The sequence below is a fragment of the Nicotiana tabacum genome, chromosome 15 (genome assembly GCF_000715075.1).
Source record: "Nicotiana tabacum cultivar K326 chromosome 15, ASM71507v2, whole genome shotgun sequence".
Lineage (NCBI taxonomy): Eukaryota > Viridiplantae > Streptophyta > Magnoliopsida > Solanales > Solanaceae > Nicotiana > Nicotiana tabacum.
Window position 1 is genome coordinate 91,962,637 of NC_134094.1, and position 16,746 is coordinate 91,979,382.

General features: G+C 35.9%; 1 protein-coding gene across 2 annotated transcripts; it reads left to right on the forward strand.

The window, feature by feature from the left end:
• The first annotated feature begins 794 nt into the window (after positions 1-794).
• LOC107795251 (chaperone protein dnaJ 10) lies at positions 795-14,993 on the forward strand. Of its 2 annotated transcripts, none has more exons than XM_016617845.2 (10): positions 795-1,256; positions 3,289-3,348; positions 6,642-6,724; positions 6,904-7,063; positions 8,104-8,233; positions 12,301-12,459; positions 13,374-13,552; positions 13,637-13,717; positions 13,809-13,961; positions 14,598-14,993. In XM_016617845.2, exons 1-10 carry the CDS (start codon positions 1,170-1,172, stop codon positions 14,691-14,693), a joined length of 1,188 nt encoding a protein of 395 aa, XP_016473331.1. In that variant the 5' UTR covers positions 795-1,169; the 3' UTR covers positions 14,694-14,993. The 2 variants fall into 2 exon arrangements, with proteins under 2 accessions (XP_016473331.1, XP_016473332.1); XM_016617846.2 differs by having other exon boundaries at positions 13,812-13,961.
• Positions 14,994-16,746: the final 1,753 nt, after the last annotated feature.

Here is a 16,746-nt window from a genome sequence, read left to right on the forward strand (position 1 = left end):
CATGCATTTACAACTAATCAACTTCAACCAAAATGCCACGGTTAAATAATACAACAACATTGCAAATTTTTGGACATAATTTTAGATGGGTTTTACTCTAAAGTCGCTATTTACAACTTTTAACTTTAATCTGCCGGTCTTATAATGTGGTAGAATAACTAAAAGAAATTTCATATTCTTATCACGAATTATTAACGTCTAAACTATTCACAATCTTAATTATTCTTGAATTTAGGATCCGTTTATTCATATTTTCTTCTTCCGAAATTCATCTTCAAACCATTGCTTGATTATAGATTGAACTAAATTTTTGATTTTCTTTGAAGATGAGTATAAATTTGAAAAAGTAATTTTTATCTTTTTTTTTCAAGTAAAACTTAATTTTCTCTTGTAAAATTATAATATTTTTCAAGTGAAATGCATGTATAAACATAGTTTAAAATTTTAAATACTTTCTCAACTTTTTTCCAAATATATTTTTTCCTTCAAAAATTATATCCCTTCCGTTTCAAATTAGATGAGGTACTTTACTTTGTAGTCTGTTCTAAGATAAATGACATATTTCTAAATTTAGAAATAATTTAATTTTAAACTCTTTATTTTACCTATTTTATCCTTAATGAGAAGATTTTATAACCATACAAATATTATGTTTTCACAAAACTTTTAACTATTAAGCTTTTAAGACTATAAATTTTAATTTATTTTTAAATTTTTCTCAAACTTTGTGTCGGTCAAACTAATTGTTATAAAAGTGAGACAGCAATTTTTATGTCCAAATGCTTAACTTATTTAACGCGGAAAACCCTGAAATTACGAAATCCAAGGTTCACTTGGACCCGTCCTATCTGGCATAGCGCATTTAGTCAACGCAAACGGAAGCCAGGTTCAAACAGGAGGAGCCTCTATACTTATCAATTCTGATGATCTTGCGATTTCTTCATCATCTTTAAACTCTGAAAATTTATCCCTTCTGTTCGGTTTGCACATTAAACGATCGATCTTTTTTTCTTAAATTTGTACATGATTGCTATTTCGTGCTCATTATGTTCTTCGATCCCCTTTTTACTTGATAGCAGTTAATTAAGGGCTTCAGTTTCAAATCTTATCGCCTTATTTTGGTTCAATCAATTGTTCAATTTGAAAAAAAGGGGAAAAAATTAAGATCGATGGTGAAGGAGACGGAATACTATGACATTTTGGGAGTCAGCCCTACGGCCACCGAATCTGAGATCAAAAAAGCATATTACATTAAGGTAATACTCCGAATTACGTATTTATTTCATTTTCTAGTGTCCTTGTCATTTGCATTTACCTTTTTCATTTTTTTTAATTTGTTAATACACTTTATGGATAGAATTTTAAGTATAGGTTTGAACAATTAAAATGATCTTTTTCTATGCGCACTTGCTTGTCTAGTTCAAGTTGAAAGAGGATAATTAGGTATATATATGGTTAAGGAATTATACTTGAGAGGTTTTGTGCTTGAAATTGAAGCTACCTTTAAACCCAGCAAATTTCTTGCCCCAGTGCTTTGGTCTAGTGGTAAGAGACTAAGAGTGCAACTTGTGATGTGTGGGCTAGGCGCACATCACACGTTTGAATCCTACCACAGACAAAAACCTGGTATTTAAGTGGAGAAGGGCAGAGGAAGAGCGCATTATCCACCGAATTTCGAACGGTGCGCCACTTGCCCTCGCGGATTTCTCGATTATAAAAAAGTAAGATATCTTTATTAAGCAAGTATAAAGAATCTTGTCTGTTACTTATCAACACACATTCACACACAAGAATCTTGTCAGTGCTCCGAAGAAGGACAAGTAACATAGAGAGGTGGAGAGAATTAAGATGATCTTTATGGTTGGCGTGGTGAGGTGATCAGGAGTCCATTTTTTAATTCATAATGATTCTTTATTATCAAAAAATGGATAAAGTCTAGGTATTATAGATAGAAGAGTTCCTATTACAAATTTTATCCACAAAAAAAGATGTAGGCCTTGGTTATAGATAGATAGAATGGAGCATGCAAGAAATAGAGCTTTGCAATTCCTTTAAGGATTGTGGTAAACTTTGAGGACACCCAGGCCTCTATTTAAGATATCTTTGATATGTGATACATGCGCTTTGAGTCTAATAGCCTGTTTGACCAAGCTTCTCCAATCCTAGAAGCACAAAAAAAAGTGTTTTTTTTCAAAGTTGAAGTGTTTGGCCAAACTTTTGGAATAAAAAAAAGTGCTTTTGATGAGAAGCAGAAGCAGAAAAAAGTAGCTTCTCTGCAAAAAACACTTTTTTGAAAAGCACTTTTGAGAAAAATACACTTAGAAGCAGTTTTTAAAAGCTTGACCAAACACTAATTGCTGCTCAGAAGTGCTTTTCAAATTAATTAGCCAAATACAAACTGCTTCTCACAAAATACTTTTGAGAAAAACACTTTTGAGAAAAAGCACTTCTCAAAATAAGCTGATTTTTGCAGTTTGGCCAAACAGGCTATAAGACTCCGAAAGCTTGAATAGCATTTCCATGTTGAAGGTCATGTCATTGTACATTTAATTTTTTCTCGCCATGTATGATGCTATCACATTTGAGGGAATAAACTTGGTGAATGGTAAATTATGCTAACATCTCTTCTCTTACCATTTCTGATATTAAAGTGACTGTTTGATGATCAGTGTAAGGTTGATCAAATGGATGGTGGTTTTAGTTCTTTTTTCCAGGTTTAGCCAGTTGGATATTTGGTAAAGAGGAGTAAACCGTCAGCTATATGTTGTACCTTATCGACTCATAAACAAAGGAGTAGACTGTTGGACCTTACAATCTAATTTGGAGACTGATTTCCATAATATTTTGGGTATAATTTTTCAACGAGGAAGTAATAGTGTTGCTTTCATATTTCGGAAACTTGGGGCTTTAACCTAGCTATGTATTTGCGGCTTCCAGTTAGTAACTTGAATAAGTTGATTATGATTCATCCACAAGCAATTATGGTTTAGTTTTTTGTTATTTCTATAGGTTTTGTTCATTTTCTGAAGTCATAGCCTCAGGAATGAGCATATTACCCACAACTACAAAAAAAAACAAGTGATGAAGATTAAAATTTGTAGCTCATAGACTTGAAAGAGTTGGAACTAAATGGAGACAAGTTCGGAGAGTTGTAGACTCCTACTTCTAGTTTCCATTGCTTATGCCTGAATTTCCCTTTTACCATATGATTTCATTCTTGACTCTGCTTCCATTCAAGCTTTCCATGTAATGGCTTCTCTTTTTTTCTAACTTCCCTATGTGGTACAGGCACGGCAGGTTCATCCTGATAAAAATCCAAATGACCCTCTAGCTGCACAGAATTTTCAGGTGAGTCTTTAATATACTTCTTTTGGGTTGGGAATTCCTTGATGATATAATTTTAAGCAGCTAATTTTTTTTTCCAAATAGAAGATATTCCTTGTGCTCGTGCACGCTGCAGTTTTACAGAAGAATTTCCACATATGAATATTCAATAAATATCACTAATCAAGTAATGAATTGATTGTGGAACTCTCAAGTTTTACCCTCTATATGTGTTACTTGCACCTTTTTCCATGTGTAGTCATTTTTAATCTTGTCTAATCTTATAAGACTACATATCCATATTAAAATTTGTATCTTTGTGGTACTAATTTGGCTATAGAGACCAAACATTCACCCCCATGTAGTGTTATTGGTCTTACAGTCGTTTATATACCTTGCCTTTAACTTTGGAAAGTATCCTTCTATCATATAACACTTTAGTAGCACTTCTCCATTTCAACCATATTATTATATAGAGGGATTTTGTACACTTGAGGAATAGCTCTCTTTTTCCATATTTATTTTTGGTGCACCCACGAGGTTCCTGTAGGTATAGATTATCGGGTGTTGTTGGCAGAAAACTATATTTTTTTGTGAGGTTTTCTACATTCTGGTATACATCTTGTATAGGGGTATTTTTTGCCCATTACTAAAACGAATTTATACTTCATTAAAAGAATCACCTATTTTGATTCTCTGTGTAACATTTTCATCTACCCCTCCGGGTAGGGGTAAGGTCTGCGTACACTCTACTCTCCCCAGGCCCCACTTGTGGGATTTTACTCGGTTGTTGTTGTTGTTTGTTGTTGTGTAACATTTTCATCTATCATTGCATTTAGCTCGAACATCAAACGTATACATATCAATTGTTCGTATCTAGGCAGTAGGCACTACAATTTCATTTTATCTTACCTTGACCTCACTCTCCTTATGTAGGCTAAACTTGCATTGCATGTATTCGACATTACTTGTACTCACCTAAAACTCTTACTCCCTACTGTACTTCTCCATAGTTCAACTTTTGGTTGACACCCTCGCTAGTTTGGTTAATTAGCACAACATCGTCAGCAAATAGTATATGCGGTGAAACCTCAGTCTGTGTATTGTTAGTGAGCTTGTCCATAAGACCATAACTGGGTAAGTATAGATTCAATGTCGATCATTGGTGTAAACCCGTGGTTATGGAAAGCTCCTTTCTATCTCTTACCACTTGTTCCTGCTAGTGACGGCTCTTTCATGCATATCTTTTATGACATTTATATATTTAATATGGATTTTTTTTATTCAACACTCACCAAAGGACTTTTCCTGGCACTTATATACGCTTTCTCACACAATATGTAGATCTTTCTTTCTCTCATAATAAAATTTCCATCAGTCTTCTTAGCAAGTATGTAGAAGGCATAAATTCAAACTGGTTACGTGTCGCTCTTGAGATAAAAAATGATAGTTCACACAACTTTGGAGATCTTTTTTTTCCTTACATATTGGAATAAAGGTATGTTTTCTCTGCTCGTTGGGCATCCTATCACTTCTTAGTATAATTTTAAATAATTTGCTAAATACCCTAACCTCCCCAAGACACTTCAAAACCTCTACAGGGATACTGCATGCTTTTCTAATTCTTATATTTTCATGGCATCGTTTACTTCTACCAGCCTAGTTCTGTGACTTTAGCTAATGTTTTTGAATATTCTTGAATCCTGTATCAAAATAAATATGACCTACACTAATTGAAACTAAATAAATTTGAATATTTCTAATCATTTAGTTTTTTTTGCATGAGTTGCGAACTGTAAAGCTATATGTTGCTTTACATTTTTCGCTTCCTCTTGTACAAGGTGGGTAATCCTAATGGTGCAACTGACATAAAAGGGCAACCCGGTGCATAAGGCATCCCGCATTCGCTCAGGGTTCGGGGAAGGGCTGCACCCCAATGGTGCAACTGGCATATTTTTATTTTTCTATCTTATCTATCATGTATAATTTTTTTTTATAAGAATCTATCATATATCATTTTATATGGCTCATTTGCTTAGATCTCTAAATATGGTTTAGAGTTGGAAGTTAAAATCAATCAATCAACTAAACCTTGATCTCAAATTAGTTGGGATGAATTTTCTATAATCATTCCACCCTATTTAGGTCCTTTTCATTCTAATACTAAATAATTTGCCTTTTAATGCAAATTAGGGTTCTCTAAATCTCACACTTAACCATACACAAATAACTAATTTAATCACAACTAGTTGGTATTCCCTATATGAATCTATTGCTTCCATTGCATTTTGTTCTTAGGTAAGCCCGCATTGATTCAATGAGATTTATATGTCTTTTGAGACAATTTCCTTCTATGTGATTTGGTTTATCTTGTCCTTATTTATCACCTTCAATCATCATATTATCTTGAGGTCTACATAGGACATAGTCAAATCATTTAAGAAGACTTGTCATTTGTCCTCTATTTGTGGTACACCTTACGCTGAAATTTTATTGTATTAAAATGAAATAAGAGAAGAAGTGAGTCGTCCTCTTCCTCTTTTACATTATAGGGTAGCGTCTTGCTTGTGGTGAGAAATATCGAGTTGGTTTGGAATCCAGTGGTTGATGCCACACATGGTTAAAGAGTTGATGTTACCTGGATGATTATAAGAGGGAAGAGAAGATGCAGGGCGTGGGAGGTTGCTCCACTAACACTTATGTGGACCATATGGAAAGAGAGAAATAGAAGTGCTTTTGAAGGAGTAGAGAACGATTTTGTACACTTGAGGAATAACCTTTTATCCCTTATTACTTTTTGGTGCACCCATGGGTTCCCTGTATAGATGGTTGGGTGTTGTTTGTAGAAAATCATATCTTTTTGTTAGGTTTTCTACTTTTTGGTATACTTCTTGTATACGGGCGTTTCTTTTGCCTCCATTAATTAAGTTGAGAGAAAATTTGAAAACTGATCGACAACCCAGTCACTTTTGTGCTTGTCAACTGGTCTAAATCGAAACCTAGTTAGATGTTCTCATAATCTTTGTTATGTATGTGTTTTATCTTTCAATTATAAAATAGGTTTCAATTGTTTTCCACAACTTACTACGATCTAGAGTGCTTTTAGAACTTATTCCTAAGCTGTTATCTTCACACTGATGAAATTCTTGTTATCTCAAAAAAGCGCCGTTGTTTGTTCAAATCCCCTGATCTTTTGAAGAAAATTCAAGTTAGATATAACCTGCTGCTAAGAGAAATAAAGTAGCGAGTTAATCTGTGCGATGAATCTTCTGTGGTTTCATGTGCTATTGCAATTTTTGTTTTCTCCTTGGTTGCAGGTGCTGGGAGAGGCTTATCAAGTACTGAGCGATCCAGCTCAACGACAGGCTTATGATGCACATGGAAAATCAGGAATTTCAACGTAATTTCTCACTCCTGTAGTATTGATACCTGCACTTTTGTATTTCTCATAGTACAATTTATATTTGGGACCAGTCAATTGATTTTCTCTTATATAACTTAGGGGTATGCTCTTATGTCGATTGTTTCATTCAGTATTCACCTGCTAATATAAACTTATGTGCTTTGAATTGTTTGCAGAGAAGCAATCATTGATCCTGCAGCGATTTTTGCTATGCTTTTTGGAAGTGAGCTTTTTGAGGAGTACATAGGTCAGCTTGCTATGGCATCAATGGCTTCATTGGATATTTTCACAGAAGGTGAAGATTTTGATGCTAAAAAGTTGCAAGAGAAAATGAGGGTATAGTTCTTCATTTTCGTTTAGCTTTTATGAATTCTAAGATTGTTGCTTATGAAAATTGAATTCTTACATTTTTATTGACTTCATGTATATATTGGGTAAAGCTTGCAAAAAGATAAAGAACTGAGAAGGAGCCATATAATTGATTTTTATCATCAATATGCCATACGTTTTCCCTAATATCAATAGCATTTATGTTCATGATCTTAACTGCTGACTTGTTAAACCTAGAATCCCACACGGTGTCTCACTCTTTTACTTTTTAAGGCAAAAGCTTTTTTCCCCGAAAGAAGAGAGAGAGGCCCTATGATATAATAAGCGTGAATCAAGGGAAAGGATCCAAAGATTTGGACATATCTTCGTACGACCTTAAATAGTGTCAATTGAACTGATGATACATTAACTAAAATAGGGGAACCGGAAGAAAGAACAAGATCTTTCTTTTAAAAAATATTTTGGTTGACAAGTAGAAAAGGAATGGCATGTGACATAGTGGAAGTCTGTCGAGTGATATGTTGGATCTGATTTTTCATTGTCCGAACTAACAAATTGTTCAGGCAGCTTATCTGTTGCTTGTTTATTTTGTAGTTCAATTTACTGGTTGAAATTCTCATAACAAGAACTTTCTAATTATCTTATGCCTTGCAAGCTATATTCTATAAAAACATGTGCGATCATTTTGTTGTTAATGGGTGTAAGGCACCTTCAAGACAGCAGTTTTCTTTTCTTTACTATTCGGATGATGTATTTTCCAATCCTGCTCTACTATTTATCGAGAAGTTAATCGATGATATCACATTGCATGATATGTCAAAAAGAATTGGATGTTTACGTCACAACAGTCTGTTAGAGTGCATTGCATCTTTACATCACACTGAGTTGGATCTCATATTTTTCGATGAAAAAGATACTAATATGCATCAGATGGTCTACCAACTCTTGGCTGGAGTTTACTGTATGCCGTAGAAGCTGTATCAATTTATGTGTTTACCATTGCTATGGCTAAGCAATTTACTTCTTTCCTTCTTAATCTAACACAGGTTGTTCAGAGGGAGAGGGAAGAAAAGCTTGCTGAAACTTTGAAAGACCGGCTTAATCTGTATGTACAGGGAAATAAAGAGGACTTTGTTCGTCATGCAGAAGCGGAGGTGTCGAAGCTTTCAAATGCAGGTTATATTCTCATACCTACTAATTATTCCTTCAACCCCTTTTCGTACTGAAGTGCTTTTCTGACGTTGCCAAATGTTGATACATGAGGGGCTAGGTACAAGCAATATGCATATACAGTTGTATCATTGGTTGCGAGTTTAATAGTGTTGGTACACTTGCATTGTCTGGTGTCTTGTTATTATTTAGAAATTTGTATGTCAGTAAAAAAACATAGATAACCTTAGGGGTCGTTTGGTTCATATGCCTGTATGTGAGGATTATAATACAAAAATTGTTCATGGTATTGGTGTGAGTAATGATATAGATATTCTTATGGGGTAAATAATAATGCAGAGATTGTTATATAGTGAATAATGTTAGATAATTATGTAAATAATATGAATTAGTCCTACTCCCACATACAACAAGAGTATGATATGTATTGTATAAATAAGGCACATGTATTATAATTAAATAGAAGATCAATCATAAGATTTTTCTCCCGTGCATTCTCATATGGTATCAGAGAAAAGATTGATGTGCGTCATTCCAGCGTAACCGGGAAGAAAGAACTTAGTCATTGTGCAATTTTTCCGGTGACCTAAGGCCTGTCTACTTGAAAGTCACTTTCTGTTGGTGTTGTGCAAAAACCAACACCACAACAAGGTAGATCACCCTTCGGTGACCAACCCTAGAAATTTTCTCCGGCGACCAACCCCAGAAAATTCCAGGTGCACTTGGATATTTTTGATGAAAAATCGATCTGAGTTGTTTTCTATTTTTCAGACCTTCCACGCTGAAATTCAAAATCAATTTGGGGTTTCTATCCGCACATTTCGTTGTGATAATGCTCTAGAGTATTTGTCTTCCCCATTTCAACAGTTTACAAACTCTCATGGGATTATTCATCAAACATCTTGTCCGTACACATCCCAACAAAATGTGGTAGCTGAAAGAAAGAATAGACATCTTATTGAAATTGCTCGTACCCTACACATACAATCTCATGTTCCGTTGCATTTTTGGGGATGTAGTTCTTACATCTTATTATCTTATTAATCTTCAGTCATCCAGAATCAAGTTTCATTCTCTGTCATGTTTCCCCACTTACCTTCGTTCTCTCTTCCACCCCGTGTCTTTGGGAGCACGTGTTTTGTGCATACACTTATTCCAGGAAAAGATAAGTTAGCTCCTCGTGCTCTTAAGTGCGTATTTTTGGGTTACTCGAGAGCGCAAAAAGGATATCGATGCTATTCTCCTGACCTCCAGCGATACCTTATGTCTGCTGATGTTACCTTATTTGAAACCCAATCGTACTTCAAAGGTCCAGGTAATCACTTAGATATTTCTGAGGTGCTACCAGTTCCATCTTTTGGAGATTCAGTCACTGTCTCCCATTCATCTTCCTCTATAACTCCAGCTTCACCACCTACGGCTCCAGTTGCAGCTCCACCACCATAGCTCCAGTTCCACCACTTAGTCCAGTTTAACCTTCTACAGCTCTACCACTCCTGACTTATCATCGTCGTCCGCGCCCAGCATCAGGCCCAGCCGATTCACGTCCTGCACCTGGCCCTGCTAATACTGCGGACTTGTCTCCTCTTAGTCAACCGATTGCACTACGGAAAGGAATATGGTCCACACTTAATCCTAATCCTCATTATGTCGGTTTAAGTTATCATCGTCTGTCATCACCCCATTGTGCATTTGTATCATCTTTGTCCTCTGTTTCCATCCCTAAGTCTACAGGAAACACTGTCTCATCCAGGGTGGCAACAAGCTATAATTGACGAGATGTCTACTTTACATACAAGTGGTACTTGGGAGCTTGTTTCTCTTCCTTCGGGTAAATTGACTGTTGGTTGTCGTTAGGTGTATGAAGTCAAAGTTGGTCCAGATGGCCAGGTTGATCGACTTAAGGTCCGTCTTGTTGCCAAAGGGTATACTCAGCTTTTTGGGCTCGATTACAATAATACTTTCTCTTCCGTGGCTAAAATAGCATCAGTCCGCCTTTTTCTATCCATGGTTGTTGTTCGCCATTGGCCTCTCTATCAGTTGGACATTAAGATTGCTTTCCTTCACGATGATCTTGAGGATGAGGTTTATATGGAGCAACCACCTGATTTTGTTGCTCAGGGGGACTCTAGTGGCCTTGTATGTCGGTTGCGCCGGTCCCTCTATGGTCTAAAGCAGTCTACTCGAGCCTGGTTTGGTAAGTTCAACACAGTTATTCAGGAGTTTGGCATGACTCGTAGTGAAGCTGATCATTCTGTGTTTTATCGGCATTCTACTTCAAATCTCGGTATTTATCTGGTGGTTTATGTTGATGATATTATTATTACCGGCAATGACCAAGATGGTATTACTAAGTTGAAGCAGCATCTCTTTCAGCACTTTCGGATTCAGAATCTGGGTAGATTAAAGTATTTTTTAGGTATTGAGGTTGCTCAGTCTAGCTCGGGTATTGTAATCTCACAACGGAAGTATGCCTTAGACATTTTTGAGGAGACAAGAATGACAGGCTATAGGCTTGTTGATACTCCTATGGATCCGAATTCTAAACTTCTACCAGGACACGGGGAGCCGCTTAGCGATCCTGCAAGATATAGGCGGTTGGTTGGTAAATTAAATTACCTCACAGTGACTAGACCTGACATTTCCGTTCCTGTGAGTGTGGTGAGTCGGTTCCTGAATTCTCCCTGTGATAGTCAATGGATGCAGTTGTCCGTATTCTTCGATATATAAAATCAGCTCCAAGCAAAGAATTATTGTTTGAAGATCGAGGTCATGAGCAAATTGTTGGGTACTCAGATGCTGACGGGTCAACATCACCTTCTGATGGACGTTTGACGTCTGAATATTGTGTTTTAGTAGGAGGTAATTTGGTGTTTCGGAAGAACAAGAAACAAAATGTGGTTGCTTGGTCTAGTGCAGAAGCAGAATATCGAGCAATGGTTGTGGAACATGTGAGCTAGTTTGGATCAAACATTTGCTTAATGAGTTGCAATTTGGTGAGATCAGGAAGATGGAACTTGTGTGTGATAATCAAGCTGCCCTTCATATTGCATCAAATCTGGTGTTCCATGAGAGAACTAAACACATTGAGATTGACTGTCACTTCGTCAGAGAAAAGATACTCTCAGGAGATATTGCTACAATGTTTGTGAAATCGAATGATCAGCTTAGAGATATTTTTACCAAGTCCCTTACTCGTCCTCGTATTAGTTACATATGTAACAAGCTCAGTACATATGATTTGTATGCACCGGCTTGAGGGAGAGTGTTAGATAATTATGTAAAAAATATGAATTAATCCTAGTCCCACATAGAATAGGAGTATGATATGTATTGTATAAATAGGGCATATTGTATAAATAGAAGATCAATAATAAGATTTTTCTCCCGTGCATTCTCACAAATAATAATAAGGGGATGTTATGTAGGGGATTACCTACTTTAAAAGCATTTTGTTTTTAAATATTTTTATCCACGTATTGTTAATGCACGTATTCTTATTCCATATTTATCTCACATAAAATAATGTATAGATTCCTGCATAAAGTTATGCGAGTATTACTCATAATACCGCCAACCAAATGTCGTATTAGTTATGTCGAGACTGTTTTCTTTTATGCAGCCAACAAGATGTTGTTGTAGTTATGGGACGATTATCTTTTCTTATGCGGTTACCAAAATGTTGTATGATTATATGCGAAACATTATATCAGGATGCAGCCAACGAAAAGACTGCTTAGAATTGAACCTTATATTGTCTGAAAAGACAAATTATTAAGTATTGGAATGAAACAGATCCAAGTGGAGTAGATGTATATTAATGATTCATAATCTCATGTAGCTGACTCCAGTTCATTTGGAATTGACACGTAAAAGCTGATGTTGTATAAGTACCAATTGAAGCTGTCTGGTCTTATTCTACAGCTTATGTTCCCTCTTGCTCTGCAATCTCCTTTCCCTGCATGCCCTCTCAACTCTTTAGCTTTGACTTCTTGATATTTTTGTTGGTGACTTTTGATTGACATTGCTATGGTTATAGAATCTTTTCTCATCAACTCAATGCTTGGTAACAGCTTATGGTGTTGATATGTTAAATACAATTGGATACATATATGCAAGGCAGGCAGCTAAAGAGCTTGGAAAGAAGGCATTATACTTGGGTGTTCCATTTATTGCTGAGTGGTTCAGAAACAAAGGCCATTTTATCAAATCCCAAGTAACTGCTGCAACAGGTTTGTAGTGCTGGCTTTAAGCAGTGCTGTATGGTTAAACCTTGTATTTCTTAGTTCCAAATGGACAAACTATTTGCATCTTGTCTGCTCAATATGTATATTAGTGTGTGCATTGAGCTTACGAAAGAATGCTTAGTTATAAAAAAGCTTACGAAAGAATACTTCCTTACGGTGTTTACCCCCTTCATTCGGTTTTGTGATTTAATTAGTCCAGAATTAGTTTTTAACCAATTTTTGCTTCTATTGATATGTCATATAACCTAATGACTTGGGTTTGACAGTAGGATAGTATATACAAATTAGGAGAGGAGTATTAAGCTGAGGAATTAAATGAAGTAAAAATGAGAGTTCAAAATAGTTTTAAACCTTTTCTCAGTTTTCAGCTTGTACAACTATCATTAACCAGAAATGAGGTCTGCACATGGAAGCTATGGGAAAGACCAATTGAAATTGGAAACACTTTCTGATCATTGTTCCTCTTTGTCTTTGTTCTGGATTGTGAGGTCTATTTTTGGTACAAACATGCTATGAAGGTGTTTATCTTTAACTTGTTTTGACTTCCATTTTTTCTATTCTTGGAAAAATCTTATTCCTTTCTCTTACACGTTTCTGATTGACTTTTTGGGTGATATACAATCTAAAGTACAAGAGAAAGATGGTACGTTGATTTAACTAGTTCTACCTCATCAATGCTTTCCAAAACTTCTTTTTTAATCCATTCACTTATCAAAAAAGAATTGCAAGGTTTGAAATAAGCTTTTGGGTTTTTCTTGCATCACTTCTATCATAATGTGTCCTCAATTAACTGTGATTAACTCGCATTCGTCCAGCCAGCCAACGTGTGTAGAGTGGTACTTGATCGTGATATTTATGGTAATGTTCTTCTGAAATAAAATAAATTAATTGCTTCCTAGGTGCAATTGCTTTGATTCAGCTACAAGAGGACATGAAAAGGCAGCTCAGTGCAGAAGGAAATTACACTGAAGAAGAACTTGAAGAGTATATGCAATCCCACAAGAAGTTAATGATTGATTCTCTCTGGAAGCTCAATGTAGCTGATATTGAAGCCACCCTTTCTCGTGTTTGTCAAATGGTTGTTCACACTTTATCATGTTCTGTTTGTGGCTTATCTTATATTGTTTCATTTCGTTATTTTAGTATTCATTGCTTTATTTAGGTTCTACAAGACAACAATGTGAAGAAAGAAGAGCTTCGTGCCCGCGCAAAGGGGTTGAAAACTCTTGGCAAAATTTTTCAGGTACTACTGCTCACCAATATTTTTTATATGTAGTGTGATCCTTTCATTTAGTTAACCTATTAGTTCTGAAGAATGAACTACATATGTTCAGAAGGTTAAGAATGGCAATGAAACCGAAACTACGGTAAATGGTCAAGTACACAAGTTGGACGGAAATGATCCGAGTTGCGACTCTCGTTCTTCAACTGCGTCAGTACAATCATCAAATAAAGAGGAGGTGCCTTCTACTGTATTTGTGTCACAGGTACTGTTCTTGATTGTGTTCCATTTTCCTTTACGTACAGCTATCTTGCACAGGTTTGTTTCCTTTACTGGCCTTCTTCTTCTTTTGGTCAATCGCCCTTTTGATCCTCATATTGTAAGTTCAAATCCAATCTCTTTTGCATCATACTACATCGTGAAACCCCCCCCCCCCCCCAACACACACACACACCCACCCAAAACCCCACCCACCACCACCCCCGCCACACACACACACAAAAAAAAAACCTTATTTGAAACCTCATTCCCAAACCACTAACTCTGGGAAACAGTTTTTCTCCCCCACTTAGTTTCTCTTATCCTTTCGAAGGAGTTTGTAGAACAGTTTTAAGATTAAAAAACTCCGGCTTCATTCCTGCATTCATCGGATGAGAATTTCATTAGTGGAATATATTGCTCTTCCTTTGTTAATCTTACTTTTCTTTTTCTTTTGGTGTTCCAATGTGGAATATATTGCATTGTACTTGTCAAGAAAAAAGGTAGATATTCCATTGTAATGAGTCTAGAATATTCTGAGATTCATCTCAAATGAAGCAAAGATCATGTCACTGTCTTTTGCATTTGTCTCAACTATTGGAGTAGTTTATTTAATCACATTCAATTTTGTACATATCTTCAGAGCCCATATGTGGAGGCTCCGCAGTTTGCCGGTGGTCAATTCAGCTATAACTTCCCCATGCCGACTGCACCACCAGGTGCACAGAGACATGCATAGGTACGGAGTTCATGAAGAATTTATGTAGCTTGTGAATGGTAGTGCTTGTTGTTGTTGTTGTTGTATGGCTTATTCTTAGGGAAGAGAGGGAGTTTGAGCTTCTTATGTATCCAGTGTGTACACATACTTAAGGCATTGATTCCAAACATGTGGAACGGATTGGTGAGCAGAGAAAAGTTTCTGGACATGTTGCTTTCATGAAGGACTGCTTTGTAATTAATTTGTTCGAGTGTAATTTGTGTGGCCTGTAAATGCAAAATATTATATTGCATTGGTCTATTCATCATGTTCTATAACCAATGAAAAGTTTGTTATTGAGCTATTCTGCCAACGCCCTAGCTGGTGTATTTTTGTACTCAAGACTTGCGAGTATTTCCTAATTGAACGCGTTATGAACAGTAAACAAGAAATTCTTTATTCAAAAATGTGTTATACGTTTTGAAGTTGACCAAGTAATAGATGCAAGAAAGAAAGTTTGTCACTTTGGCAAAGTGCGCAAGATCTCGACCTATTTCAGTCTTCAATTTCAGAAATAGCCAATTCGAATTTCGAAGCAATAGCCAATACGAAGATTCTTATTATTACACTTAGTTGGCGTCTTTTTGTATTCGGATCTTATATAATACTTAAATGTATCAATAAGGAATTATGAGAACTAGTTAGTATGATTTATGAATACGAAATACGAATCATGAACTATCATAAAGAAAATATGATATACGTGACCTTTTTGACTAATCAAAGCATACAGAGGAAAAAGCGTTTTTGTTCTTAGGTGCAAAAGGCCACTCGTTATTCAATTTTGGTCGTATGCTACACGAAGTTATTCAATTTTGTCCTATTCATCACCTTGAGTTAGCAAACAGTCTTGTATTTGTCCCTGGCCTTAGCGAAGTTCTAGCGTGAAATGGATGAGTTTTACATGTCCAAATTAATCGAAAAAGTCTAAATTTTCACCTCAATTTTTCCTATAGTTTAAAATTATCTCAGATGGTAGCTCCGTAAAAGTCAAGGAAAAAAGAAGACATTTTTCCTAACGACAGAGACAATAATTGAAGTCTAACACAAAAATTGTTCAATTTTGAATAGTACATACGTAAATTTGACCCTTTTTCCAAGTAGGAATGATGAATGCCCGTTACATATTATCTCCAATTGCTCCAGTAGCTATGCTGCACCTTTTCAAAACCAAATGTCATTTAGTTAACTTAAATAACATGTTCAACCATAGCTAAAATGTATCTTGTCACCCTTAAATAGTTGGTCCTGAAAATTTTGGTTGCTGATTTTCATTGAATTGTAGAAGGTATTTGATGTTAGGCTAAAAATTCATATTTTTGTAAGTAATTTGCCTTGCATTATATCTCAATCTTCTTAACTTTGGTGTAAATATTTGTGGCTCGAGCTTAATAATGATGTTTATATGTGTAGGAGTCAATTTGAAGTCATTTGGCAAGCTTGCATGCAAAGTGAACTAAAAACAGAAGAATTTGGAGAGAGTATGATTTTGGTGCCCAAGTTGGCGCCAGGCACCAACCAAAACGCCAATGGCAGAATAGCACAGAAGTGGAAAAACTTTTGGTGTCCAGGTTGGCGCCAGGCGCCAAGCGAGACGGCTAAGGGCGTATTTCGTCATAATTCTGCTAGGACTTGGTAGTTTCGACCCTACACGCCCCCAACACGTATATAAGGAGTTCTAAACCTATTTCTTATGGGGGAGACATTATTGGAGAGATAAAAAACTACGAGAACACTTGGAAGCAACGTATTATAAGAGTTTCCTCTTCCGTTCTTTCTTACTCTGTATTTTAATGCTTTCAATTATTATCATGATTGTTAGTATGGTTATGAGTAGCTAAACTTTCTCGTCTAGGGTTTGATGGAAGGATGACTTTTAATTACGTTTAATATAATTTAGCCTTTGGATTTCTCTACTTGTTCAACTACGTGTTTGTTGCTGTTGATTGAATGACCATCAATTGACTGTGCCTATTTAGTGTGTATTGCTTGAGAAAGGGTACATATTTAGGTAGTTGTTGAACAACATCACTCC

Excerpts from the sequence above, each read along its gene's own strand:
- LOC107795251 (XM_016617845.2), top strand. The coding sequence starts at position 1,170 with ATGGTGAAGGAGACGGAATACTATGACATTTTGGGAGTCAGCCCTACG. Across the intron at positions 3,349-6,641 it reads TAGCTGCACAGAATTTTCAG|GTGCTGGGAGAGGCTTATCA; the intron begins GTGAGTCTTTAA and ends CCTTGGTTGCAG. Across the intron at positions 13,718-13,808 it reads CTCTTGGCAAAATTTTTCAG|AAGGTTAAGAATGGCAATGA; the intron begins GTACTACTGCTC and ends ACATATGTTCAG.